Raw genomic sequence first — 27,257 nt, 5'->3', positions numbered from 1 at the left:
GTTCTACTCCACGGCTCTTCCAGGAATGAGAGATGGCAGGGTGGGGGTGGGAGTGGGCCCGGGGAGGATCAAGACGAGTCACTGAGATTGTGAACAACTCCGGAGAGGTGCTGCCTGCTGGGTTTTCCAGAGACCCCATACCAAACTCAGGGCTTTTGATATAAAAGGCTGAGTTTGAACAGATTCAGAGTCTTCCTTTCGATTCAACAAGCAGACAGGATCTTGGAGCTCTAGCTGAAATGTTGGAAAGTCTTTGGCCTACGAGGGCCCCACAAGACCGGTTGGAGGGATCCTGGTACATTTGGTAAGTGCGCAGGGACATTTCCTGGGTTTTTTACATTTTCTCCATAGGCTTCTCTGTCCTTATATGAAATGTGCTCTGCTGGGGAAAACACCGTCTGTCTTCGGAGAGAACAAAACACACAGGTGCTGGCCATTACGCAGACTGGCTTTCTGGAGATATTGCAGTGCCTGGCAAGGGGCTGGTCAGCCTTACAAAAGCTTGGTCAGATGGGAGAGAGACGCGGGTCTCGGCCCAGAGAGCTGGGAGCCGGAGACCATAAGTGGGTGCCCTCAAGGGATCCTGGAGCGGGAATACAGGAGCAGTTACCCTGAACCTGTGATAACATCCAACAAGGGGAACATGTAGCGGTGACAGCACAGATACGAACTGGGTAAATTAGACCAGGAAAGCGTGTTCTGTTTCACAGGACAGGAAAGAGGAAAAAAGAGATCTCGTCTGAGTCTAATTTCCCCTGACACTGCAGATAATATGCACAATTCAGCTCCTCCTCATCGAGTCGCTGCATTGAATAAAGGGATTAATAAGCCCTAATCTGCTTCCAAATACTGTATTTCCTGAGCTGTAACATTCGGAAGTGGGTTCTGAGGGTGGTTGGATTGGGGTTTCGCCTTGGCATGTCATAAACACAGGAGAGCCAATTGTGAAATACCGACTGTGCTTTCAAACTGCTTCCCACTAAACTCCAGGGCTGCCTGGGAGAGAATGTTGAACGTAGACACGATTTTGGCGTAGCCTCATCCCGACTAAGCATCTTACTTTAGACAACTCCACATCTGGAGGCTTCTTCTCCACATTTTGCTTTACGGAGCCAAAGGATGGCGTGCGTTTCTGCAGCAGATAGATGACCCGTGCCCCTTTAGGGCTGGAAAGTCACCAGGGAGGTAATAAAAAGTGGTGTTTATCAACGTTTATCTGGAGTGCAGTTTGTACATTTTTCTGGACCTGAACCCCAATTCTTGGCATTCACCCCAAGTACAGTAATAGGAAGGTTGCAGGCTATATTGACTCCAACAACATGCTTTGGAGTTTCTTTGAAATTACAGAGCATAGGGGAAAAAACCTCAGCGGTTAAATGAGATTTATGTAGTAATTAGGATTTGCACTGTCCTTCTACAGTCTGGGGAATTTCCCACTTCACTACCAAGGTCTAGATAGATGTCTAATCAATTAAGGAATTAGATGAACACTGATTTTCCTGATCAGTCCTAGTGCCCAGGGAAATCAGATGATGGCTAGGAACCATCTGTCAGCCTTGGATGTAACCAAATTTACTTAGCAGATATGTCCAAAAAAATTCCACTGAGATCTCTAGCACGTGGACGAGCCACATCTCAGGGCTTTGATGTAATTACCATGAAACAAGACTGTTTAGCCAATAGGATCACGCTATGCAAATAACTGAGAGTCAATTTCACGCTGAGTGGCTGAATCCTCTGCCAAAGTCAGAATTCTACAGACCAGGAAGAAAGAACAATTTGTTATTTACTGCTTGGAAGTGAAATTGAAAAGCTAAAAAAAGATTCTCCCCCTTAACCAGGGCCTGGGGAAGTTCTGCAATATGGGGGTTATGAAAACCTGCTGCAGTTTTGAACTGCGTTTGGCTCCATCCCAAAGCTCTTATCTCAAAGTGCAAAACTCTGTCAAAATCCCTAGCTTTCGTATCAAAACTAGAAGAGCACAAAAATAATGGAGGAAAAAATGTGACTTTCACAATAGCTTTCTATGGACAAAGGCCAGTCGTTTATCTGGGAGTAAATTCACAAACCCGAGTTACTGTTTTCATTCTGTGACCAACTCTACTTTTTACGCATTCTACAGGAAATGGCAAATCTGCAGGTTTTGAGTTTTACAAATTCTGTGGTGATTCGCTGACACGGCCCTAGAATCATGAACCATGCAGAACTGACAATGACACAGGGCTTGATTCTGCTCTCACTTATATCTTCATGCATCTGATGAAGTGGGTTTTAGCCCACGAAAGCTTATGCCCAAATACCTTTGTTAGTCTCTAAGATGCCACAAGGACTCCCCATTCTTCTTACCTATACCTGTGTAATTCAGGAGTAACTAACCTAACTGACATCAGAAGAGCTACACTGGTGGTTTATAACACCCCAGCAGCCTCCCCTCGTGTTGTCGAAGGAGAGCACCACTGAATACCCTGCAGGGAGACATTCACAGGGTCCAGATCAGGGAAGGGAATGGGAGTCTTTCCTCTCTAGACACAGGCCAGCGGCAGAGCGACTGAGAGCAGTTCCCGTCAGCTTCTGGGTAGGATGAGCTGGGCAGTCTCAGCCCAGTTCGCATCTGTGCCATCACCACTACAATATGCTCCTGTGGTTGGATGTTGTCACAGGTTCAGGGTAACTGCTCCTGTATTCCCCCTCCGGGATCCCTCGAGGGCACCCACTTAAGGTCTCCGACTCCCAGCGTCTCTCTCCCACCTGACCAGGTAGCCTAACGCTGCAGGAATCTGGAAGCGCTACCTGGACAGGCAACTTCAGTCAAAAAAGTGAACAGAATGCTGGGAATGATTAAGAAAGGTGAGCTAAGAACAAGCCCGTATAATTGATGGGAACCCATAAATCAGTTGCAGGTTTGCTCTGAGCTAGGTCTAGGTTCAGGAGCTGGAGAAGCCTCCTGCACCATGGTCCAAGAGCTTAGTCTGAACCAACAACCTTCAGCGCCAAAGCACAGACTTGAGCTAGAGGAGTAACTCCCTTATCTGGTGTCAGTAGTAAGCACGTATCCTCTGCGGATGCATAACACCCACATTGCAAGGGCACCCAGCCCAAGTGTGGCTTTATGACCACTCGCAAAACTAGGTGAGTTCTGCACGTTTACAGACTCCTGCACAAAAATTTCACGTCTCTCTTTGCAACACCAGCTCTCTAAGCAAGGTCAAATGTTACCAAACACAAACCCAGGAGGGGAGAGGAAACTGTTTGTATACAAGATTTTAATGTTTGTGGTTTTAAAACTGTTTGTGATTATATTAATGCATGGTCAGTCAAGTATTTTTAACAAAACAACCCAGCAAGACACTCTGGTCTCCTGGTTGTGACTGAATCAAGAAGCCAATTGATTCGTGCTCTGCTGATTCCTGTGATCTCACCAGAGACGTCCCCAGGGTGCACATATTGCTTACAGTCACCTGCACAGCCGTCCTGCTCCTGCACCTCCTGTCCCCCCTCTGTGGACACCAGCAAGGCAGCCTGCAGCCCCGAATGGGCGCACCCCACCTCTCAGTGGTGTCACGGCACGGTGCCAAGCTGGGAGGCCAGACCAAAGCAGGTTGTAATCACCCGAGAGCCATGAGGTCACTTTGCCCTGGTATTAACCTGTGCTTGGCCTTGGTCATTGGCGCCAGATGCCCTGCCCCAGCAAGACCTGACCATAACTGATTCTGGAGTACAACATACCTGCTCCTTCCAGCAGAGCTCCGACTGTGCTCTCCCCGCACATAGCCAGAGAGAGAAGAGAGAGTACTGCGGATGATTCCTGCCAGCAGTAATGGGATGGGTAAAGTATTGGGTGAGGTTCTCAGGAGGTCAGACTAGATGATCATAAAGGGCCCCTTTCAGTGTTCGTATCTAAAAAATCCCAGACGCAAACTGCCACCACAAAGATGGCAAAGGGCTGTCACGACAAACACGGAGCCTCCCAGTCCACGACTGGGAGGCCAGTGTCATTGTTCCCATCTCATAGATGGGGAAACTGAGGCACGGGGGGGGCATGACTTGCCCAAGGCCACAAAGTGAGGTCAATGGCAGGGCTGTGAATAGAATCCAACAGCTGTTGTGCTCTGTCTGTGGCCTAACCATTAGGAATGCTTCCCCTCTCAGGTCTATCTCCTCTTTCTGCATCCATCCAGGAACACATATGAGGAGGCCAAGCCAAACATTGTACCAATGGACACGCAAAGCAGCAAGCAAGTGACAAATTACGTGCCAACGCCCAACCGTAACTCAGACCTAGCTCCTTGGTTATTTCCTTGGACAGCATATTATGAACACATATGAAATGAGGCCCATGAATCCATATCAACTATTCGTGCAAATTGGATGGGACACACCTGCATTTCTGCTAAGATGAGCCATGCTGAGCAGTCCTGCCGCTCTATACGACTTCTCTGGCTCACTTACTGGGCGTGGAGAAGCTGGGAGTGTAGTCTGAAGACAATGCTGGTCCTCAAGTTATTAACTAACGTAACAGTGGGAGGTTGGGAGTATTAAGGGTGATTTTCAGTCCTTTGATGTGTGCACTGAACATAAGAACGGCCATACCGGGTCAGACCAAAGGTCGATCTAGCCCAGTGTCCTGTCTTCTGAAAGTGGCCAGTGCCAGGTGCCCCAGAGGGAATGAACAGAATAGGGAATCATCAAGTGATCCATCCCCTGTCGCCCATTCCTAGCTTCTGGCAAACAGAGGCTAGGGACATCATTGCTGCCCAGCCTGGCTAATAGCTGCTGATGCACCTACCCTCCATGAACGTATCTAGTTCTTTTTTGAACCCTGTTATAGTCTTGGCCTTCATAACACCCTCTGGCAAGGATTCCACAGGTTGACTGTTCGCTGTGTGAATAAATACTTTTTTTTGTTTGTTTTAAATCTACTGCCTATTCATTTCATTGGGTGACCCCTAGTTCTTGTGTTATGAGGAGTAAATATCACTTCCTTATTTACTTTCTCAATACCACTCATGATTTTATAGACCTCAATCATACTTCCCCCCTTAGCCATCTCTTTTCCAAGCTGACAAGTCCCAGTCTTATTAACCTCTCCTCATACAGAAGCTGTTCCATACTCCTCATCATTTTTGTTGCCCTTTTCTGAACCTTTTCCAATTCAAATATATTTTTTGAGATGGGGCGACCACATCTGCACACAGTATTCAGGATGTGGGTGTACCATGGATTTATATAGAGGCAATGTGATATTTTCTGTCCTATTATCTATCCCATTCTTAATTATTCCCAGCATTGTGTTCGCTTTTTTGACTGAAGCTGCCTGTCGGTTGAACTGAAAGGGAGCGTGGGGGAATGAGTGGTCTCTCTGTGTCCCGATGCTAATGAGCCTGACGACTGAGATTAGGTTGGGTGTGGCTGTTGCCTAGACTCAGAGAATTGCAGATTCTAAAGCCAGCAGAGACCGTTGTGATCATCTTGTCTGACTTGCATCACACAGGCCCTAATTCCTGTCTGAACTAGAGCAGCTGTTTTAAAAAAATCCACTCACAATTGAAAAATTGCAAGTGATGGAGATATAACTCTTTGACTTCAATAAGACTTTGATACTGTCTCACGTGGCTTTTTCATGAGTGGACTGGGGAAATACAACCTAGGTGGAGCTACTATAAGGTGGGTCCACAACTGGTTGGAAAGTCATACTCAGAAAGTAGTTACCTATAGTCCAGGAAGGGCATAATGAGTGGGGTCCCACAGGGATCTATTCTTGGTCTGGTTCTATTCAGTATCTCCAAAAATGACTGAGACAATGGCATAGAGAGTACACTGATTACGTTAGTGGATAATACCAACAAACGTGATTAAAGATCTAGAAAACGAGACCTACAAGGGAAGATTGAAAAAGTTGGTTTGTTTAGTCTGGAGAAGAGCCCCTTGAGGCGGGTCTTTAAGTATGTACAAAGTGGAGGGTGGTAAATTGTTCTCCTTACCCACCGAGGCCAGGACAAGAAGCAACGGGCTTAAATTGCAGAAAGGGAGATTTAGGTTAGACAGTAGGAAAAACTTCCTGTCGGGGTTGCTAAGCACTGGAATAAATTGCTGAGGGAGGTAGGGTGACCAGACAGCGAGTGTGAAAAATCGGGACGGGGGTGGGGAGTAATAGGAGCCTATATAAGAAAAAGACCCAAATATTGGGACTGTCCCTATAAAATCGGGACATCTGGTCACCCAAGAGGGAGGTTATGGAGTCTCTGTCAAGGGAGGTTTTTAAGAGCAGGTTAGACAAACCCGTGGCAGGGATGGTTTAGACCAGCAGTTCTCAAACGGTGGGTTAACGAGGTTACCAGGTCTGGTCTGGTTTAACTTGCTGGGGTCTAAGGCCGACACTGAAGCCCGAGGGCTTCAGCCCTGGGCGTCCGCACTCAGATTATAGGCTCCTGCCTGGGACCGATGCCCTTGGGCTTTGGCTTTGTCCCACGTGCCAACCCCCCTGGGGCTCGGGCTGGCTCAGGCTTTGGTGCCCCCTCCTGGGGCCATGTTGTCATTTTTATTGTCAAAAAGGGGGTTATGATACGAAGAAGTTTGAGAGCCACTGGTCTAGATAATACTTAGTCCTGCCTCAGTGCAGGGGACTGGACTAGATTGTCTAACGAGGTCCCTTCCAGCCCGATGACTCTATGAATCCACTACACCCTTCGGTAAATTGTTCCAGTGGTTAATTACCCTTGAATTGGCCTTAGCTTCGACTCCTAGCCATTAGACTTTGTTTTGCCTTTGCCAGTAGCTTGAAGGGCCCCCTAATATCAGAGATCTTCCCCCTGCGTAGGAACATACAGACCCTGATTCAGTCACCGCTCTGAGCCTGCCCTTCCATGAGTTAAACAGCCTGAGCTCCTGAATTCTTTCATTGTAAGGCAGGTTTTCCAGGCCTGTGCTCCTGCTTCCTAGTTAATGCTCGCGGTGTTCTGAGTAAATGCTCTCGAGCGCTAAATTAACCCCGTTTTCCATGTGTGACTCCACAGGCTTTGCAAACAGACAGTCGGCGAGGCCTGAATTTCAGCCTCTGACAGGGTCGCATTTAGCAACAGCTTATAAAACTCCCTCTCATTTACAAAAATAAGAGAGTCCTTGAAAGGGGCTGTCGGGTTGGAGCCCAGCCGGGCACATCTCATTTTTCAAGGCAGGAAAGCTGCCCTCTGACTCTCCATCACACGCAGCATCACGGTGAGCGGCTCCAATATTCACCATCTGACAGTGGAGTGGGAGCGAGCTGACGGTTTAGCTGGAACTCTCTCAGCCCTCGGGTGGTTATTGCTGGGTGGCCAGTTTGGAACACGCTCATACTGCCGCCCATTGCCCCGCAGCAGAGCATGAGCCAGTGCCCACTGCTTTCAGATCCCCTGCAAGCATCTGCGTTACAGCTGCAGGGAGTGTGTGTGTGGAGGGTGGGGGGGGGTGGGGGGAGGGCTGGGCCTGTTCCGATGAGAATCAGCCCCTGCCATCACCCTAAACTCTGCCTTTGAACCTAGCGAGCTTTACACGTTGTATACAGGCAGGGAGCATGCCTGAAATGCGGCCTGCTCTGGGGTGCAGGGACCCTGCTGCACGGAACTCAGTTTATGTGCCCTGAAAAGACAAAAGGCTGAGCCAACCCTCTCACATAGCTGTCAAGTCCTTACCCATTATCATGGCATCCTCGAACCACGTTACAATCACTAACTCTTTCTCCTGTATGACCTTCTTGGGCAGGGAAACTGTGGCTTTAGGACCTTCCAAACCTGCGACGTAGCCCTCGAAGCACCCCGCTCTGGGGATACGCAATGCTCTCCAGTGTTTCTAAGCAGGGGTGAAGATACGGCAGTGGCTACAGTGCGGCAGGGCGCTGCCAGGCGGGGACTCAGAAATCCCCGTGAGCTAAGATGCAATCGGAGAAGCTTCCATGCTGTTCTCCTGGCTTTGGTTCTCTGTCCCTTCTGTGTCCCTCTGTCTCTTCTGTGTCCCTCTGTCTCCTGCCCCAGGACTTCAGTGGGAGCGGGATCAATCTCTAGCTGTCCCCATAGTACCCTGGCATGGAACAGACTCAATCCCACTCCCTGTCCCGGAGCTGGCAGCCTGCCACGTGCTCCCCTGCACACCAGGAAGGATGAATCCTGCTAGGCAGGGTGGCTAGCAGCATCCTTGCTCACCGCTGCACAGTGGCACACAGGCTGGGCTGATGGGGAGGGACAGCGGCTGGCCCAGGGGGATGGGGAGGCAGCTCCTCGTGGGGCTGATCTTGCACCAGTCCCCGTGGACATGCACTGCACCAAGGGGACGACATCCTTGGCACAGGGATGGGGAATCCCTGGATCTGTGCTGGGGACTCCCTCTTCAGGATCCTGCCACTGGCAGACGGAGCAGGGGGGTTGGGACAGACAGTGAGGGGCTGGTCGGAGGGGATTTCTCACCTTTCAGCTCCTGACTCCAGTGTCTCAGCCCCTTCCCCACTTTGTCCCACAAAACAATCCCTTGGCCCCTCCTCTCTCTGCTCCCAAACCCTTTCTCCCCCACCCCGGCTGCCTCCCTTGCTGTCCCCAGTTCTGTGTCCGAATTCAATGCTATGTCTATACCAGGGGAGGGTCTCTGGCCTCCGCTACACAGGGAGGCTCAGAGCAGGGGGTCCCTTCCGGCCTTGGGATGTGTGAATCTGCCTGTCTCTCCTCAACCTCCCCACTTTCAGCACTCCCAGGTCACTGGATCCATTCCCGGCCAGCTGCCTCCCCGATCCCCTTAACCCCAGGCTGGATAAAACTCCCACCTCGCCCGAGGCTGCCGTACCCGGGCGCAGAACTCACCTTTCATGGTCCTCTCGCCAGGGGCACGGAGGGTCCAGAAGCTGCTGCTGAGTCCAAGCAAGCGGGTTCTGGGGAGAGGGAGGCTGGTCAACCCCTCGATGGGAAAGACCCCACAGCCCCCTCCCTGCCAACACGTACTCCCCCTTAGCACTCTGCACAGGGGTCGCCTCTCTTCACAGGCATCCCCGTCTGGCCTGCTGGGCTTCAACGAGCCGAGTGCATGATCCTGGCTCCTCCTGGCTCCCCCTTTCCTCTCTCCCTCTCGCTCCTTGGTCGGCAGCCCAGATCAACTTCCTCGCTATTTCAAAACCACCCAGAGCAGCGGGTCTCCCCCGGCAGCCTCCACTCCTCCCATGGCCGCGGCCTGGGGAGCTGGCTGGGGTGAGCCGGCATTGGAGTTCTCTCCACTCGAGCTCGCCTGCCCGCTGGAGTACGACACACAAAGTATGTGCTGGAGAAGATAGGCTGCTCCCCGCTCCCTCCCGCCAGCCCTAATTGCTAACAAATGTCCAGCTCCAGCAAAGAGCGGGGACTCTGCTGTGTGGGAGGAACCGGGCGGGGGGAGTGGAGGGCAGCTGGGGTGGGAGTTGGGGTGGGGAACAGGCCCCCCAGAGCTGGGGTTTAACTAACTGCAAAGTTCGGTTGGCTCTGAGCATCTACAAAACTCCAGGAGTGTTTGGAGCTGGGGGGCTGTGTCTGCCCATCTAAGAAATCGGGGACAGTTGGGATCCAGTTCAGACCCAAATTCAGGAGGGAGGGAGCTGGGTCAGCGATGCTGGTCCTGCCAATCATAGGGGCCAGACCCTGAGCTGGCACCTGGCTCGGGGAGGGCAGGGTTCCCCATCTGGGTTCCTGGCTCAGTCCATTTACAGATATAGGGGCCAATGGGGGAACGATGGTCAGATCTGGGGTGCTGGGTCTGTCAGCCACAGAGATGGAGAAAGCAGAGCCGCGTTAACCCTTTCACTGCTGCTGCAGTGTGTTAGGGGGCTTATTCCCTCACCCTCTCACTTTCCTGGTCCTTCTTGCATGAACAGAGAGCAACAATATCCAAAGTCAAAGGCGCAAACAATTCAATGTTTACTGGGGTGAACTTCCAGCAAGCATGATTCCAGTTTCCTTCCTCAGTGGCCCCCTTCCCAGCTCTGACACCACAGAGCCTTGTCTGTGTCCCTGTCCCTGTTCCCATCCCCTGTTCCCATTTCCCCCTTTAGCAAGACATGATTTTAATTTCCCCATCCCCAGTCCCATTTCCCACCACCCCACTTCCTGATTGACTGCAGATTATATAGTAAAACCTGAGTTTTGCTTAGCTAGACCTTAACCAATTATTTTACTGAAATTTAACTAACCAATCCTAACATATTGTAACATGGTTATTTAACCAATTATATTCCACCACCTTCATTGGTTTACACCCAACAAAATTAATTATACAGCAGACAGAAACAATTACAGAACCAGAGACCATGCAAATAAACATGCAAAACAATACAGAAGTGAGGATTTCACAACTACATCTATACAGACATAAGGGTTTTCCAGCTGTGTCTATTGATCACTGAGTTCTTGCCAGACAGGATGCTATCAAACTACATTACCTTTTACATCTTCTGGGCTCTTCTCTTTCTCTGGAGGTGACAGAAATATCAGGACAAGATTGTTTTCCTAATAGCCCAATAGCACCTTATTTCAATGTGACAAGTTTGGAATGTGAGGATGTGACCAGGCACTTCCCAGCTTATGGCTGCCTAACTATATCTTAGCTAAAGGCCTTACTTAGCCTGTCACAGTAAGAGAAGGCCATTCCACAGACAGTGATTTTGATTCTCTCTTTTATATCTCTATAACTAGCTAAGTGATAAGAATCCACCTACATTCTTAAAGTATAGGCCTTTGCAGACAGGCCTGAATATCTATATCCTAAAACAATGTTTGGTCAGCACGTGAGCAGAGCGGCTGGCATGCAGAGAAAGGGCAGCTGCAGTTCCTCACCCACTGAGTGGCTCCCACATGGGCTGTTCTCCACGGTGGAGCACGGTCACCAGTGTTTAGCAATGGCTTTTCGGGAATGGGCAGCTTGCACCCAAATCGGTTTGGAAGTGGTTCCCAGTGTCTTGTCAACACAACAAACCCTGCATCTCAGGGGGCAGGGGAGTTGACTACACGACCCTTGTGGTCCCTTCTAACCCTGTGGTTCCAGGTTTCTAGGATTCCCTGATCTTAGTCCCCATCTGGAGTGTCTCACCAAGACCCTGTCAATACTTGCTGGGGATGGCGACGGAATCCAAGGGTGCATCTAAAAATGGGCCCTTCTGGTTGCAAAGGGACCCCCTCCCTCCAAGTAATTACAGTCTGTGGGCCTGTAGCAGTCGTGATAAGTGCACAAAGCACAGAAAGAATGCAGGGTAATGTGGTTATTTCCTGGGGGTCTATGTTAAGTCCCGGTGCATTTCACGAGGCAGAGCCGGTCTGACCCCTCCGTCGATGACAGCTTGAGCCAGCAGTGCACCATGGCCACGGGAAATGGTCGGATTTGGAGGCACTCTGGCCATGACTTTGACCTCAGATGGCACAGCCACCAACAGGCACCAGCACTCCTGGTGTATTGCAGCAACAGCAAGGGATTCTGGGCAATGGGGACTTGCGCAGCTTGCAGGACGTGGTGGGACCTGGCTGAGAATTCCAGGGGATGTCTCAGGTAGCAATCCCCCATGGCGGTGAAGAACTAGGCCCGGCCTGTAATGACTCGACCAGGGGCACTGGGCACAGAGACGCCTGGTGGCTCTCTCTGACTCATGATACCTGCTGCCTGGTGTCACCGCACAGGGTCTCCCTATGCCCTGGCCCGGACTCCACAGTCAGGGAACCCTAAACTTCCGATTTGGGGTGCTGGTGTCTCTGGGCCTGCACCTCGGGCACAGCGAGCCCTCCTTGCTCTGGGCAGGGTCCCAGTGGACGCTTGACCCCATCTGCCAGCGAGGAACACCACACTAGCCGGGGGGATGGGAGCCAGGCAAAGAGGCCGATGCTCTCGCTGCTGCATGCGTCTCTCTAGCCTTGGAGCCAGACCTGAGCAGGGCTGCGGGACCCGGTGCTGCCCTCTGCTGCGGGAAAGGGAAGCGAGAGCACAGAACGCAGCGCTCCCTTGATGGCTCTCCAGACTGAAGGCCCCTGACGCAGTGCGGGTAGCACAGGCCTCCCCACCGGAGGGACCCTGCTCTAGGGCTGAGCATGCTCCATGCCTGTGATGGTGCAAGGGGCTGGGCAGTTCAGCTCTGATCCTCAAAGGTATTTAGGCACCTAATTCCCATTGATTTAGATCAGGGGACGGCAACCTTTGGGAAGTGGTGTGCCAAGTCTTCATTAATTTAAAGTTTCCCGTGCCAGTAAAAGGTTTCGCGTGCCAGACCAGCAGCACAGGCAGCAGATGGAACCCTAGGCTGGCAGCGGGCTGAGCAGCTCACCTCACTGCTGATCTGCGGTTCCGTAATCCAGGCCGGCAGAAGGATAAGCGGGCCCAGCGGACCCTAAAAATCAGCACGTGCCGCCTTTGGCATGTGTGCCACAGGTTGCCGACCCCTGATTTAGATCACGGCATAGAGAATATACTTGTAGTGTGTGGATGATACCAAGCTGGGAGGGGTTGCAAGTGCTTTGGAGGACAGGATTAAAATTCAAAATGATCTGGACAAACTGGAGAAATGGTCTGAAGTAACCAGGATGAAATTCAATAAGGAGAAATGCAAAGTACTCCACTTAGGAAGGAACAATCAGTTTCACACATACAAAATGGGAAATGGCTGCCTAGGAAGGAGTAGTGCGAAAAGGGATCTGGGGATCATAGTGGATCCCAAGCTAAATATGAGCCAACAGTGTACACTGTTGCAAAAAAACCAAACATCCTTCTGGGATGGATTAGCAGCATTGTTGTAAGCAAGACACAAGAAGTAATTCTTCTGCTCTACTCCGCGCTGATTAGGCCTCAGCTGGAGTATTGTGTCCAGTTCCGGGTGCCACATTTCAGGAAAGATGTGGAGAAACTGGAGAAAGTCCAGAGAAGAGCAACAAAAACGATGAAAGATCTAGAAAACATGATCCATGAGGGAAGATTGAAAAAAATCTGGTTTATTTAGTCTGGAGAAGAGAAGACTGAGAGGGGACATGATAATAGTTTTGAAGTACATAAAAGATTGTTACAAGGAGAGAGAAAAATTGGTCGTCTTAACCTCTGAGGCTAGGACAAGAAGCAATGGGCTTAAACTGCAGCAAAGTGGGGGTAGGTTGGATTTTAGGAAAAACTTTCTAACTGTCAGGGTGGTTAAGCACTGGAATAAATTACCTAGGTGGGTTGTGGAAGCTCCATCATTAAAGAATTTAAGAGCATGTTGGACAAACACCTGTCAGGGATGATCTAGATAATACTTAGTCCTGCCATGAGTGCGGGGACTGGACTAGATGACCTCTTGAGGTCCCTTCCAGTCCTATGATTCTATAAATTAGGCACCTAAATACTGCTGAGGATATGGGCCTCAGACACCTTTCTCCTAGGCCCAAATAAGAGCCCACTGACTAATTTTGCCTGATCAATAGCTGCTGCATGATGCCCAAGCTGGACTGGATTTGAACCCATGACTTAGGGGCATGCTACCCCTAATGGGCCAGGAAGCCATCTCCCAAGAGATGCATGCTTAGCCAACCCCATGACCAAGATCCAGATGCAACCCCAGCTACCTCAGGAGTCAGAGGAGGTGAGCTGCACTGGAGGAATCGATCCAGTTCTAGGCCTGAGCCGGGGAGTTTACCAGCAGAGTTTCATCCAAGCGTTCCCAGATTCCTGCAGTGTTTGGCCGGAACTTGACTTGATCCTGTACCGCAAAGCACCATTATACGCCACAAGCCTATACACAGGTGCCATCAGGCCCCACCCATTTTATAATAAAAGCCCCACTCACATGTGGTATTTATACTAATTAGGGATGGCGTTAGAGCCTATATATTCTCTTGGCCCAGTCACTTCACTGCTGGGTTATAACCCAGTTCGCTAGCCCAAGGCCAGGCAATGTGTAGGCCCCCTAAGGGCACCCTCTAGTTCATGTAAGTCTACCTGTGGGTGGGGGTTACATTATGAAATTTACCAACAGCCTCAAACACCCCGAGCCCTCCTGGTCTGGGAAGGTGCCTGAAGCAGGCAGGGCTGAGAGTGGGGCAGGGAGAAAGGGCAGCAGGACTGGAAAAATACATGGTGCAGCGGAGGGATGGGCAGGGTTAAAAAACCACATGTGCAGCCTCCGAGCACCTGCCAAGCATCCCCTGTCCGCAGCCCTGCTCGGAGTGACAGAAGGGGCAGTTTCCTGCAATCTGCTTGGAAAACCTTATTGAATGATGTTTACGTCTCTTTGGAGTCCATTGTACTAAATATATAGGAGGTGTTTTACTGTGGGCGAGGATCGTGTGTAATCTTGCTGCAGGGGATCAATGGGACGGGAACTCTGGGAAGCATTCGGAACTTCAAAGGACTCAACAGTGACAAAAGGGACTCTGGGGACAAAGGGTATCAAATGCCTGGGGAAAGTCTAGTGGGAGGCCAATGCAAATGCAAATTTCCACCTCCAGTTACTCAAAACCTCAGGCTTTGAAGCTACCCCCTGAGCAGGGTGATTGTCTGCGGATTACCTCTTCCTAAAGATCAAAGGTCCAGGTGACATAAAGAAACAGGCCGAGCGGCCCAGCTAAACTGAGTTGAGGCTGTTGCAAACTTGCAAAACGCTGTGGTGGGGCTGGAAGGACTGACTCTTCCCGGAGCCCTGGCTGGAATTGGGGTGATCTTAGGTTAGCACGAGTGTTGGTTCTTTGAGTCTTTTTACTACATTTTCTTGGTAATGCCTTCACCTTAAGAATAAAGGCACTTGCTTAGAAAGGGCAGGGTGGTCACTTCTAACAGGGGGCAATTACATTCTTTATGGCCTCTGAAGAGAGTGGAAAGCGCAGACGCTGGGCTGTTTAGGCAGTCTGGCTTGCTGGGGATATCGCAGTGTAGGCAGGGGAGTGTGCAGCCTGGGAAAACCCCTGTCAGGAGGGAGAGAGATGTGGGTCTCCACCCAAGAGAGGTGATGGCTGGGAATTAGAAGCCCAACAGTGGGTACCTACAAGGGTGAAGTACAGGTGAAGTTACCCTGAACTGTGACTCAGATTCAGATTTTAAGGTCAGAAGGGACCATCATGATCATCTAGTGCGACCTCCTGCACATCACAGGCCGGAGAACCTCACCCACCCGCTGCTGTGATAGACCCAGAACCTCTGGCTGAGTCACTGACATCCTCAAATTATGAGGTCAAGACTTCCATAGAATCCACCATTTACACTCATTTAAACCTGCAAGTGACCCGTGCTCACACACAGAGGAAAGAAAAAACAACCCAATCACTGCCGATCTACTCCAAATACGGCGATCGGTCAGTCCCTGCGCAAGTCTGCGAGACCCACCAGCCAGACACCTAGGAAAGAATCCTCTGTAGTAACTAAGAGCCCTTCGCATCTAATGGCCCATCTCCAGCCACTGGGGATTTTTGTTAGCTGTCGCTGATGGGCCACGTGCATTGCAGGCAGTCTCAGCATCCCCTCCTCGCCATCAGCTTATCAAGCTGAGTCTTGAAGCCAGTTAGGGTTTGCCCCCATCTCTCCCCTTGGAAGGCTGTTCCAGGACTTCATTCACCTGTGAATGAGCCACCCACCTCCTAAGGGCTGCTGTATCATTCCTTCTGTGTCCCTGTCCCCCCCAGCACCTTGCATCTGTGTGTCATCCCCCCACCCCGTCTCTCCATACACAAGGGCAGGCAGCAGGGAGGGAGGAGCACAACTTACCTGCTAGCCCCAAGGAGCTAGGATCTGGCTGCACAAGCTGTGGGGAGGTAGATAGGCCAGGGGAGCCACCGGGGACATTGTATGGAGAGGCTATGGGAGGACAGTGGAGAAGGGAGGAGGCCATGGGTAGAGAAAGAAGGGAGGGGAAGGGAGAAGATGCAGATGGTAGAGAGAGGCCTGAATGGGTTTGTGGTTAACGGAGGGTGTGTAGGACTCCTGGGTTCTAGTTCCAGCTCTATTACTAACTCCGGGCCTCAGTTTCCAGTTTCCCAAAGGGGGATGCTCTTCCTGACCCATCTGTCGGGGGCGAAGGGGGCTGGAAGAACGAGCACAGTGTAGCATCATCCCCGGTAACATATCCCTAGATGGCCAAACAGGCCGGGTCACTGCATGAGACCCCAGAGCCAGACAGAGACCAGCAGCTGGAGACAGGGACTGGACAGGCAAGGCTGAGCTCTGCAGGGGAGCAGGATCAGGTCCTTTAATCTCTCCTAAGGCACCTGTGGCAGAAGGGGGTATCTGAGCTCCTAGCTCCCTGCCAGGGGCAGGGTGGGAGAGGAAAGGGGCAGTGCAGTGCCTGGCGTTTCCCAAACCAGGGTATGGGGCAGGGCTGCAAGCAGACCCAGCACCTGTTCCAGGGGGGGCCTTGAGCCCCCCGATCGCTGCTGCCCTCGTACTGGGCTAGGTGACCCCTAGGGGACTGGGCTGAGGTGGCATGGAGGGGGCAGGGCCTCAGGGGCACCCAGAAGCTGGTGCAGACCAAGGCACCCACCTGGACCCTGGCTTAGGTGGGACTCAGCCAGGAGCGCATTTATGGCGCTGCCAGAGAGTGTGTGGCACGATGGAAGCGCCTCTCACCGCAGCCTCGCTCCAGCGGCCCCCTCCAGCCTGGGAGCCCCCGAGAGGACGCAGCCCAACCGGGCGCGGTACAAGGGCGCCCACTGGCTGCCGCCGAGGCGCAGGGGCCGTGCCGGGCCGGGCCGGCCCCTTTCCAGGCCGTTCTGCGGGCGTGACTCAGAGCCCGGCGCGGGTATAAATACGGTGCCCAGCGCCGCAGTCCCTGCTTGCGCAGCGCAGGACGCGGAGCCGCAGAGGTGAGAGCTCGGGGAAGCTGGGGAGGGCTCGTTTGACCCCCTTCGTTGCGCAAACTGCCTGGATCGCCTGCAGCTGCCAGTGCGCCCGGCCGGGGCGATGGGGTGGGCGCGCCCCAGGCTCCGCAAGGGCCGCCTGGTCGCTGCGCAAAGCTCCGCAGGGCGCGAAGCTGGCGCCGGAGGCTCCGGGTGAGGGGCGCTCCGCGCTTCTCCAGCGTCCGGGGCAGTGCGCGCTCCTGGGGAGGGGAGGGAGACGGGCTAAGGGGTGTGGGGGATCCTGATCCGTCCTGGGTGGGAGGGGAGGGGTGGATCCATGCAGCGATCCCTGGGGAAAGAGGGAGCCCTGCCCACCTGGGGAAAGGACCGGCACACCCCATTTCCAGCTCAAAGCAGGCGTGGGCTTGCAAGGGCTTTCTCTGACAGAGGGGTGGGTGTAACTAACAGGGCTGGCTCTAGGCATCAGTGCAGGAAGTAGCCAATGGAGAGGGGTGGCACGTCTGGGTCTTCTGCAACAATTCCGTGGTGGGTCCCTCAGTCTCCTCTGAGAGGGAAGGACCAGTTGTTGAAAAACGAAATTGGCCCTGGTAACTATGGTCTGTGCGCAGCTTGGTCTGGTGGGTGGGGGCATTTAACTGTCCCCCTCCCAGCTCCCACAATGGCCTCTTTGCAAGCAGCAGTGTCCCCTGTAATTCCACCTTCTCTGCAGGTCTGTAACCCAGGAGAATTCTTTAATAGTTTTGAATCCTCATGCTTCAGGGCTCCCCACCTGGGGTCAGGAGGGAATTTCTACACCTTGGCCAGTTCTGGGGCCTTGGGTGGGAATGGGCTGCCCATGGACATGTCATACTGGGCTACAGGCCCTAGTGATTTGCCATGTCATGGCCATTTCCAGCTTTTCACTGGCATGTCTTGATTTGGTTGGCTCTTGTAATGAGACCATTGGCCTCGCAAACCTGGGAACTTGGCCTCCAGGAGTTTCTAATGCCGGATGCATCAAAGGAAGGTGCAATTAGCCATAGAGCACTAGGCCACTTGTGCAATGCAGTAAGGGAAACAGTGTTGCTGCCACTGACTGTTTTGTTGCGGGTCTTGTGATAGTTGCTGTTTTCTTTCAAAACCCCAGCGAGTCACAGCCTGGCTTTCTTTTCAGAGTTCACATCTAGCTCTCCTAGGTGCAGAGCAGCTTGAAAATGGGACCTTGGCTAGAGGCCTGGAAGGCCAATAAAAAAAACTCCAGCTTTTGTTTTTGTTTTTCATCTCCAAATTTTGTTTTAAACTAATCTCTTGGGGCTCTGACTCATGGTATTTAAACATTGGGAAATAACCACAATGCACCTCACCAATTGAGCAGTGTGTGTGTGCGTGTGGGGGAGGGGAATAACCACAATGCACCTGGCTAGTTGCCTAGTGTGGGGGTGGGGAATGCATGGATGTTGATCAAAACTGGGAGAAGTTCCATAGCAGCGCCTGGTGCGAGGAGCCTGGGCTGATGGGGAGTGGGAGTTCAAGGTAACAGCAAAATGCTCTCTGACCACAACATTGTATAGCTATGCCACTGTCTGCCTGTGAAGCAATTGCTCTGTGGGGGTGGGGGGGCGCACAGGGAATATTGTTCCCCCTCCTAAGCCATATTGAAGATATTTATATGGGACCCATGGAACGCCGGGGTAATGCCCAGGGCTCCAGTCATGTTGTGCTCCGGGCTTAGATCACAGGCAAAACGAGTATCCTAACCCCGACTCAGTGCTGGACAACATCGGATGAAACCTACCCCCAGTTAACCAGGGTTGGCGGTCTCTGTTTCACTCAAGACTGCAGCATCACAGCTGTGCATGCGAAGGGCACACCTGGAGGAGTAGGCGGGCTGTGGGTCAGGACTGGGATGAGGGGGCGTCTGCAGAGCTGTCTCAGGGAGCTGAGGGCTGGAACAGCAGGGGGGTATGGGTCAGGACTGTGGGGGCATCTGCAGCACTGTGGGGACTGCAGGCTGGATTAATGGGGTAGCTTCATTCCTTCACTTGCTACAGCTCTAAACCCTGGAGCCCATTGCACCGGACAAGCTCTGGTTGCTTGGCTTGCTTTGTGTTTCTTTTCTTGTTCTCCTGTCCAGTCCCCCTTCCCTGGGAGAGCTGCTACTTCCAGCTACACCCCCGACTCCTACACTTTCCTCTGCCTCCCCCGGTTGCCATGTGGCTCCTGCTGCTCTGCTCCGATGGATCCTGCTGCCTCTGGCCTGAGGGATCTGGTATCTCTGGCAAGGTCATTCAGTGTATTATCACTTTGGCGTCATTCGCTTGGGCTGAGTCCAGCCCCAACGCAGAGCTGGTGCTGAACCCAGTCTGGGTGCTGCCCCCCCAGGGTGACCAGATGTCTCGATTTTATAGGGGCAGTCCTGATTTTCGGGTCTCTTTCTTATATAGGCTCCTATTACCCCCTGTCCTGATTTTTTCACACTTGCTGTCTGGTCACCCTAGGCCCCCCTTCCCTGGTGCTGCTGGTGAATGGGGTCACCTGTGCAGCATTTTGCTTGACGAGGGACTCTGCGTTGATTCCTGCTGTTCCCAGATGTGACAATCCCGAGCCCCTATAAAAGCCCCCTATGCCAAAGGCGTAATTCAAAGCATCCCCTAGGATGGAAAGGAAGGGGGGGCCTAGGACTGGAAGGGAAGCCTAGGAAGGCAATGACAACGCAGTGAAGTGCGTGGTACCTACTGACCTGCAAGTGCTGCTCAGTGGCTACAACACGGAGCTAGGAGACCTGTGCTCTCACAGCTCTCCACCTGCTAGGTGACTTGTGCCTCAGTTTCCCCAGCAGCTGCATGGGGATCGTGCTACCAGCCCATCTTTGAGATCTGCTGATCAGAGGTCCTGACCGGTCACTTTATTTCTGCTGATGGTCTCTGCTTTCCCGGTGTCTGACGCACTTGCCCCTGTTGTATCCGGCAGCGGGCGCTACGCTTGAAGGCAAACCTTTCTGGCACCTGGTTCCAGCAAACCGCTAGCTGGGCTCTCGCCGGTGGAGGAAAACATTTCATGTTCTCTCCTGGCTGGAAAGCGCAGGAAGCTTTGCTTAGGCTCCAGGGGTTCTGTTATGCACCCTGGGCTGCTGGGCTTGCAATCCAGCTGTTTTTGGGGTGTACCAAAGCGAAGGCTGAGCGATGCTCCGAGCCTGCGTCCTACACGGCTGTAGTGAATTGGAGACGGCAGAGATCAGCCTCTGCAGATCAGTTTTTTCTCCTAATTTATTCTCTAGCTTCTGGAAGATTTGACTGAGCTGCTCGCTAACACTGCGGGCGAGAAATCTGAGGCAGCCTGGCCCCAGGCTCCCCCATGCCAACTGCGCTGTGATTCACTGACCTGTCAGGAAAGAGCCCCCCCGGCCCCCAAAGCAGTGCTGGAACTGGTTGTCCTCCAGCTGCTCGCAACATGGGTTGGGGGCTCTTATGTAAGATCTTCCAGTTGCTGCACAGTAGACACATTCCCAGACATCAAGTCTTGGCATCCACTCCTGGCCTGTGTTCAGGGTTGCAGTAGCCCCCCCGGCCAGAAATTCATGGGCACTTGGGTCATCGCAGGGACACTGGGGCCTTGTGCATGTATAAATAAGCAGATAACCCTGGTGGGGACTGAGTCATTAGAATGACTCATAGCTCATTTTTTCTCCTGTGGTTTTTTGTTTTGGTTCTTGGGGCAAAGCTCTGCTAAGCCATCCTAATTCTGAGCTCCAGCATGGCTTGCTCATGGCTGGAGCAGTCAATGTTCAGTCCTCGTTTATTCAGTCCTCTTACTTTGCGATCTGTGGGTTCACTCGAATCCAGGACTTCTGGAGTGCAGACCTTACTCTGCCTGTGGCCAAAGAGCAGTCTCCCCTGAGCCCAGAACAGCCCTGCTCCCCACACAAGCATTACTCCATGTCCCCGGTCCAGACACCCACCCCAGCAAGTCTCTGGCTCGGATAAAGCTAGAGATGGCGCTGGATCCAAACACCTCAGACTGCTGAGCACTCAGAATCTAGATCCTATTTTTCCACCTTGCTTGTATCAAAATCCCTCCCCAAAAGGTCACTAGCAGGATAGAACCTGGGACCTTCTGCACAAAAAATGTGGACCTTGAGCTAAATGAGTAACTCCATGAGCTGTAGCAGTAGTAGGCTCTTAAACTCTGTGTGGACCAGCCCTGGAGGTATCAGATGCTGAACCAGTGGGTTGAACAATCACTTCAATATCTGGATTTATCTGGGGTCAGTGCTGGGCATAGCCACGGTACTAGAGGATAAACGCGCTGCTGTAATGTGTAGCACTTGGGAAAGGCCTGAGGCTTTCACAGTGCTTCCCAAACACCAGCGTGAGGTAAACTCTCTGTCTTCCACTCTCGTGTGGGGATAAGGGACATACCCATGGCTGTGACGGGAGCCTGGGTCAGAGCAGAAGTTAGAGCTTAGTTCTTCCTGGCTCCCAGGCCTGTGGTCAGGCTGGTGGAGTTTGGCTTGCTTGTTAATCCCAGACCATTTCTAGCCCCATTTCTTGAATGTGTTTCTCTCTCTCTCTCTCTCGGGCAGCTGGGCTGGAGCAGCCTGTTGTATTCACTTAGCTGCAACACGACAGAACTAGTCACCGTCCAATGTTAAACCAGGCTAGGGGGTTGCTATACAGAGATGTCAGCCCACTTAGCACCCTGGCAAACCACCAGTATTTTTTTAACCTTCTATTAAAGATCTAGAAAAGCCGTTAAGGCCTTTGAGATGTAAAGTATCAAGTTGGGCTTTTGTTTGAACAACATCCCTTGTCTCTTTTTGCTGGGGACCATTTTGAGAAGGAAAAGCCCCCAGTTCTGCAGTCTTTGTCCATATCAGATGCTGATCGCTCCCATGGCAGATGGTGGTTGGGACACATCTGGAGGGGGGCGAGCTCATCTGGGTTGCTTTCTGGCCAGGAGGTCTCTCGGGGGAGGCTGAAGGCAGCCTAGGAGATGGTGGGGGTGCCAGTTGGGATGGGGATGCTTGCTGGAATAGCTGGTCTGTTCTTTCGTACTTTTCCCCATTCAACTATTTTTCTTTTAATCATAGAATCTCAGGGTTGGAAGGGACCTCAGGAGGTATCTAGTCCAATCCCCTGCTCAAAGCAGGACCAACCCCAACTAAATATCCCAGCCAGGGCTTTGTCAAGCCTGACCAAAAGCTTTAAGGACCCCAAAAGCGAGTGATGGGCAGAACAGCCCATCCCCCTCATTATTTTGTCCGTGAATTAGGCCTAATCTCTGACATACTGAAATCTGGCCTTAGGTCCTGTTTTCTAACCAGTATAATTGCAACACTGTCCTTGAATCAATCAACTGGCCTTTTTGTTTAGATTCATTGTCACTCTGTCTCCTTGGCCCAGCACCACTTGTCCTTTGAGGCTATTGTAACATCCTAGGAGCATCCACGTACTTGTGACAGCTTGAACTCCTGTGTGGGTAGATCTGTAGGCCCCGTGGGTACAACGTGCCCTCGGCCTGGGGGAACCTGTCTGTTTTCTCCTCCTCCCTGTCTTTCAGGGCTGCACACGATCTTGGAGTTCGCTAGGAGGTGAGGAAGATGACGCTGCTGTTGCTCTCCGTGCTGGGGCTCCTGCTGTCCTGGGAGGAAGGCCAGGCCCTGGTTCCTCCCAATGAATTGCAACGTAAGTGGCATTGGGGAGGCTCCGTGCGCCGGGGCGGAAACTCCCCAGGTGGCTGGGGCTGGTGGGATAAACACATGTGGAGTAATATGGGTTATGCAGCGCCATGGACTGCATGAAGCTCCGCTGCAGGGCCAGCCAGGCTGTTACAGGGATGACTTTATCTGATTTATGACTTGTGCTCCAGCTGACGGGTGCCCCACTGACCACAGCTGTTACTCAGGCTTTGCTGCTAGGGGTTGCTTCTAGGACCCCCCCCCCCCCCAAAAGCAGATCTGTTTATCTATGGCTCCCATCACCATTGTACTGACCACCTGTAAGAGTCAGGGGAGCAGCATGTCTATGAGGGGAGGTACCCTCAGCAGGTATGAGGGACTAAATCGGGGTGTGGGGCCCCAGTGTTTGTATGGGACGAGCAGGGGAGGGAGCTCCGCTGATGTGGGTTTAGATCTGAAATGTGGCGAACCTCCAGGCTTTTGGCTGAGTTTCTCTTTGGATTGGCTGGAAAGAGCTTAGAAACCGGGTGAAAGAGCCCCCAGGAACCAAAACAAAAGGTCTGGGATGGACCTAGTCAGTTTACTGAGGGCCGTGGTGGGTTCTCTCAGTGATTTTTTTTTTAAATCGAGACTGGATGTTTTTCTTAAAGCTCTGCTCTGGGAATTGAGGGGCAGTTCTCTCTCCTGTGCTGTATAGGAGATCACAATGGTCCCTTCTGGCCTGGGATCTAGGAATCTGTGGTCCAAACCCCTGAGGCCAGGACCTCAAGCCCTGGGGAAATCTGGATCTGGGGCTGGGTGGTGCGGATCAGGCCCATCTAAACAAACTATGCCCCCCACTAAGTTCCTGGCATCAGGATTGTCATGGGTCCAAGCCAGGTGTTTGCATCATGAGATCACTTCTCCCACAGCTCCCCACCAGGTGACATTGCAATGTATCGACTCTTCAGGGTTTGCTAGGTAGGGTCCTGTGGAAAATGGCGCACCTGAGTAGCGGACATTGCAGCTCAGAGGGGAGTGGGTTCAGGGGGACTGGGTGGGATAAGTCTTTACTCTAAATCTTTGGCACCAAAATTCAGTTGTTGTTGGCTACCTCCCTCTGGCATGGTCCCAGCCCAAATTTAAGCAAAGTTCAGGCCTCAAAGGCCTGAGAATGGAGCTGGGCAAATAAGAAGTTTGTGTGAAATTTCAGCTGAATTGGATTTGACCCTTTTTTGGGCAAATAGGCTTTAGAGACACAAGTATTTGGGTGGGGAAGATGGTGTTTGTGGCGTCTAGGTGGCCATCTTGGAAGAGGTTTCCTCAGCTGAAGACCATCTTAGCATAGCTCTCCTGAAGCAATTAACTTCTCCCACCCCCCCATACCCTCCTTCAGAAATGTCTGTAGCCGGGAGCAAATACATAGACACCGAGATCGAGAATGCCATCAACGGGGTGAAGCAGATGAAAAGCCTCATGGACAAAACCAGCAAAGACCACCAGGAGATACTGACCACGCTGGAGAAGACCAAGCAGAAGAAAGAGGTGAGTAAATGGCAGGAACGCAGGCAGGGGAACCAATGGAAGAACGTCCCTGCAAAGCTTTTTGAATCTCTCCATGATTTGGGCCACGGGAGTCTGACGCTCACGTGGAACCAGGCAAAATGGCTGTCACTTATCTTCTCTGCATTGGGAGCTTGGGGAAAATCTCTAATGAATCCACAGCCCCCCTGAGGTTCCCTAGGTGGTGGTGGTGGTGGTGGGCTTCCCATGCTAGCCAGCAGCAACTTCCTATCAAGAGTGAGGCTAGAACTGATTCTCCTACTCTAAAGACCCAGGCTCCTGCTTTTCGAGCTAAGGGAGAATCCCCATTAGTGGTCCAGCCCCTCACAATCCTGGTTTTAATGCATTTGCTTCCAGCAAGCCATGCAACTAGCCAAGGAAACGGAGAAGAAGCTGACCGAGAAGCCGAATGTGTGCAATGAGACCATGCTGGCCCTGTGGGAGGAATGCAAGCCTTGCCTGAAACAGACCTGCATGAGGTTCTATTCCAGGACGTGCAGGAGCGGCTCAGGTCTGGTTGGCCGACAGGTGAGTGAGCTGTTTGGTCTAGGTCCGTCTCTGGTGCTCGGCATCGTGGTATAGGAGAGCCAGGACCTCTTTCCGCCAGGGTGTGGGATGCTGTGAAATATCAGCAGGGCTTGTATAGGAGAGTGGGCTAGCATGTGAATTAGGTAATGTGGCTGAGAATGGAGCCTGTAGGGCTCCGTGGCACCAGGAGACCCATGTGCCAGTGCTTTCTTGGTAGATTTCTTCAATGGTCCAACTCTGAGATGGACAGAAGGCACTGGGCGGGGGAGGGCTCTAGCCTTGATTGTCTGCCAGCTACTGGAAAGCCAACAGGAATTAGCTGACCACCATTGTCCACCACATCGTCCATATGGAGCGTGGGTCTGCAGCACATGTTCCCTCTGGCCCATAGCAGTCCTCGACTTGGCCCAGTTGAGGCCAGTAGGGAGCGGATCTCCCTGCAATTCAGCAGCGTGGGCCCCAGCTCTGTGTAAGGTGGGTGGCGGGGTGGGTCGGCAGCAGCCTGCCTAGCTCACCAGGTCCTGTCCCTGCCTTGCTCTGGTAGCTGGAGGAGTTCCTGAACCGCTCCTCCCCCGTCTCCATCTGGGTGAATGGCGAGCGCATCGACTCCCTGCTGGAGGAGGACCAGCAGCAGGGCCGCTGGCTGGAGGACCTGGAGGAGCGCTACAGCCTGGTGGAGGACAGCGTGGACGACCTGTTCCAGGAGAGCACGCGGGCCTATGGCCACATGGCCCCGTTCTTCCGCTCGCCCTTCGCAGGGGGCTCCCGCAGGGCCATGCATGCCCCCTTCCGCTTCCGCTTCCCCTACTCAAATGCCAGGGTGGTCCGGGACACGCACCCCTTCTTCTCCCCACCCCGTCACCACGGCTTCCACCGCCTCTTCGAGCCGCTCTTTGAGATGACCCAGCGCATGTTCGAGAGAGCCCAGAAGGCCATGGAGCAGGATGGCCAGTGGTTCGAAGGCAGCCAGGACCCTCTGCTGGGAGGGTTCACCACAGGTGGGGGATATTCAGGGGTCTCTAGGGGCAGATTCAGCAGAGCTGGTGGGTGGTAATGACTAGCATGTGCCTGGGGGCAGGGCCCTGGCTCTGGTCACCAGGGGGAGTCTGGAAGGAATTGAGATCACTTAGCCAGCACTATCCTTGTGCCCAAGGCACTTTTTTAAACAGAGAGGGTGGTTAACCCTTGGAACAGCCCATCTAGGGATGGGGGCAGGAGGATTTTTCACCACTGGCCATTTTTAAATCAAGATAGGATGTTCTTCTAAAAGATCTGCTCTAGTTCAGACCAGAACTAACTCAACTAACTAAATCTCTGATAGGATAACGAGCCTTGTGGATAAGGAAGTGGTGGATTTGGTATACCTAGACTTTAGTAAGGCATTTGATACGGTCTTGCATGATATTCTTATCGATAAACTAGGCAAATACAACTTAGATGGGGCTACTATAAGGTGGGTGCATAACTGGCTGGAGAACTGTACTCCGTTTTTATTAATGGCTCCCAATCCTGCTGGAAAGGTATAACAAGTGGAGTTCTGCAGGGGTCTGTTTTGGGACCGGGTCTGTTTTGGGACCAGCTCTGTTCAATATCTTCATCAACGACTTAGATGTTGGCATAGAGAGTACGCTTGTTAAGTTTGCAGATGATACCAAACTGGGAGGGATTGCAACTGCTTTGGAGGATTGGATCATAATTCAAAATGACCTGGACAAATTGGAGAAATGGTATGAGGTAAACAGGATGAAGTTTGATAAAGACAAATGCAAAGTGCTCCACTCAGGAAGGAACAATCAGTTTCACACATGCAGAATGGGAAGAGACTGTCTAGGAAGGAGTATGCAGCAAAGAGAGTTAGGTCGTACTAGGAAAAAGTTTTCCTACTGGCAGGTGGTTAAATACTGAATAATTTGCTAGAGACGGTGTGGAATCTCCTACCTCTGGAGTATTATGAGAGATGTTAGATAAATTACATAGGGAGGTCTAGACATATTGTCCGCAATGAGGGCAGGAACGGAACTTGATGACCTCTCAAGTGCTCTCCATCCTAGATCTATGAAGTCTGGGGCATCCCATGGCCTTTATACAGGTGATCACAGTTTCCTCCTGCCTTATCGGTGGGTGGTCTCCCCCTCTGGCCCCACTGAGAAGGCCTCCTCCCTGGGACAACAGTCCTGGTCCATAGCGGCCCCCCAGTTGGCGCCTGGCACAGCTTGAAGGTAGAGCCTAGGTAGTAAACTTTTCCACTAAATGTTGTGGGTTCAGCAAGGGGACTTTCTGTTGATTTCGGCAACCGTTTTGGTAAAACTAGGGGGATAGAAAGATCAAGGAACGGTTTCCAGGTTCTGAGGAACATTCTGTCCTACCACTCTCGTTTGGAATGTTTTGACTTTGCTGGAAATTTGTTTTTCTTGATTCTGTCTCTTCCCCGCTCTACCCGGCTAAAAGATGTCTAATGGATCCGAAGCTCTTTATTTTGGAATTGTTCCCATTTCAAGGGGAACTTCGACAAACGGTTGTTGTTATGCTTGTTTGTTTTTATTCGTCTCCGTTGGAGAATACCAAGAAATGTTGAATCGTGGAGATTCCCACAGTATGGAAATGTCCTGTTTTCCTACTCACTCTAGCTCGGAACTGAGTCTGCCCGATATGCTTCTCGTAGGAGTTCGACCAGAGTGCCCCCCCGAATTCTGTTTTCCCCCACCAATCTGTGAATTCCCTGATCCCTTTCTTTCTTTAGCAATGCGTCCAAA

At 52.1% G+C, this 27,257-nt stretch overlaps 2 protein-coding genes across 5 annotated transcripts in view; one reads left to right on the top strand and one right to left on the bottom strand.

Moving 5' to 3' along the window:
- SCARA3 (scavenger receptor class A member 3) overlaps window positions 1–9,298 on the bottom strand; it is a 34,363-nt gene extending 25,065 nt beyond the window's left edge. For 3 of the 4 annotated variants that reach the window (XM_032798644.2, XM_032798645.2, XM_032798647.2), the window contains exon 1: window positions 8,826–9,298. In XM_032798644.2, the coding sequence (XP_032654535.1) occupies window positions 8,826–8,832 (7 nt within the window). In that variant the 5' untranslated portion in view covers window positions 8,833–9,298. Of the gene's footprint in view, window positions 1–6,714; window positions 6,810–8,825 lie in introns of all 4 variants that reach the window. The other variant, XM_032798646.2, reaches the window with a different exon arrangement.
- Window positions 9,299–16,678: 7,380 nt separating this feature from the next.
- Window positions 16,679–27,257, top strand: part of CLU (clusterin) — a 16,476-nt gene continuing 5,897 nt past the window's right edge. Inside the window, exons 1-5 of the mRNA XM_032798639.1 lie at window positions 16,679–16,784; window positions 22,317–22,441; window positions 23,810–23,958; window positions 24,334–24,504; window positions 25,049–25,502. Of these exons, the coding sequence (XP_032654530.1) occupies window positions 22,357–22,441; window positions 23,810–23,958; window positions 24,334–24,504; window positions 25,049–25,502 (859 nt within the window). The 5' untranslated portion in view covers window positions 16,679–16,784; window positions 22,317–22,356. The remainder of the gene's footprint in view (window positions 16,785–22,316; window positions 22,442–23,809; window positions 23,959–24,333; window positions 24,505–25,048; window positions 25,503–27,257) is intronic.

Source organism: Chelonoidis abingdonii, chromosome 3 (genome assembly GCF_003597395.2).
Source record: "Chelonoidis abingdonii isolate Lonesome George chromosome 3, CheloAbing_2.0, whole genome shotgun sequence".
Taxonomy (NCBI): Eukaryota; Metazoa; Chordata; order Testudines; family Testudinidae; genus Chelonoidis; species Chelonoidis abingdonii.
This window is presented reverse-complemented; position numbering and strand designations above follow the sequence as displayed.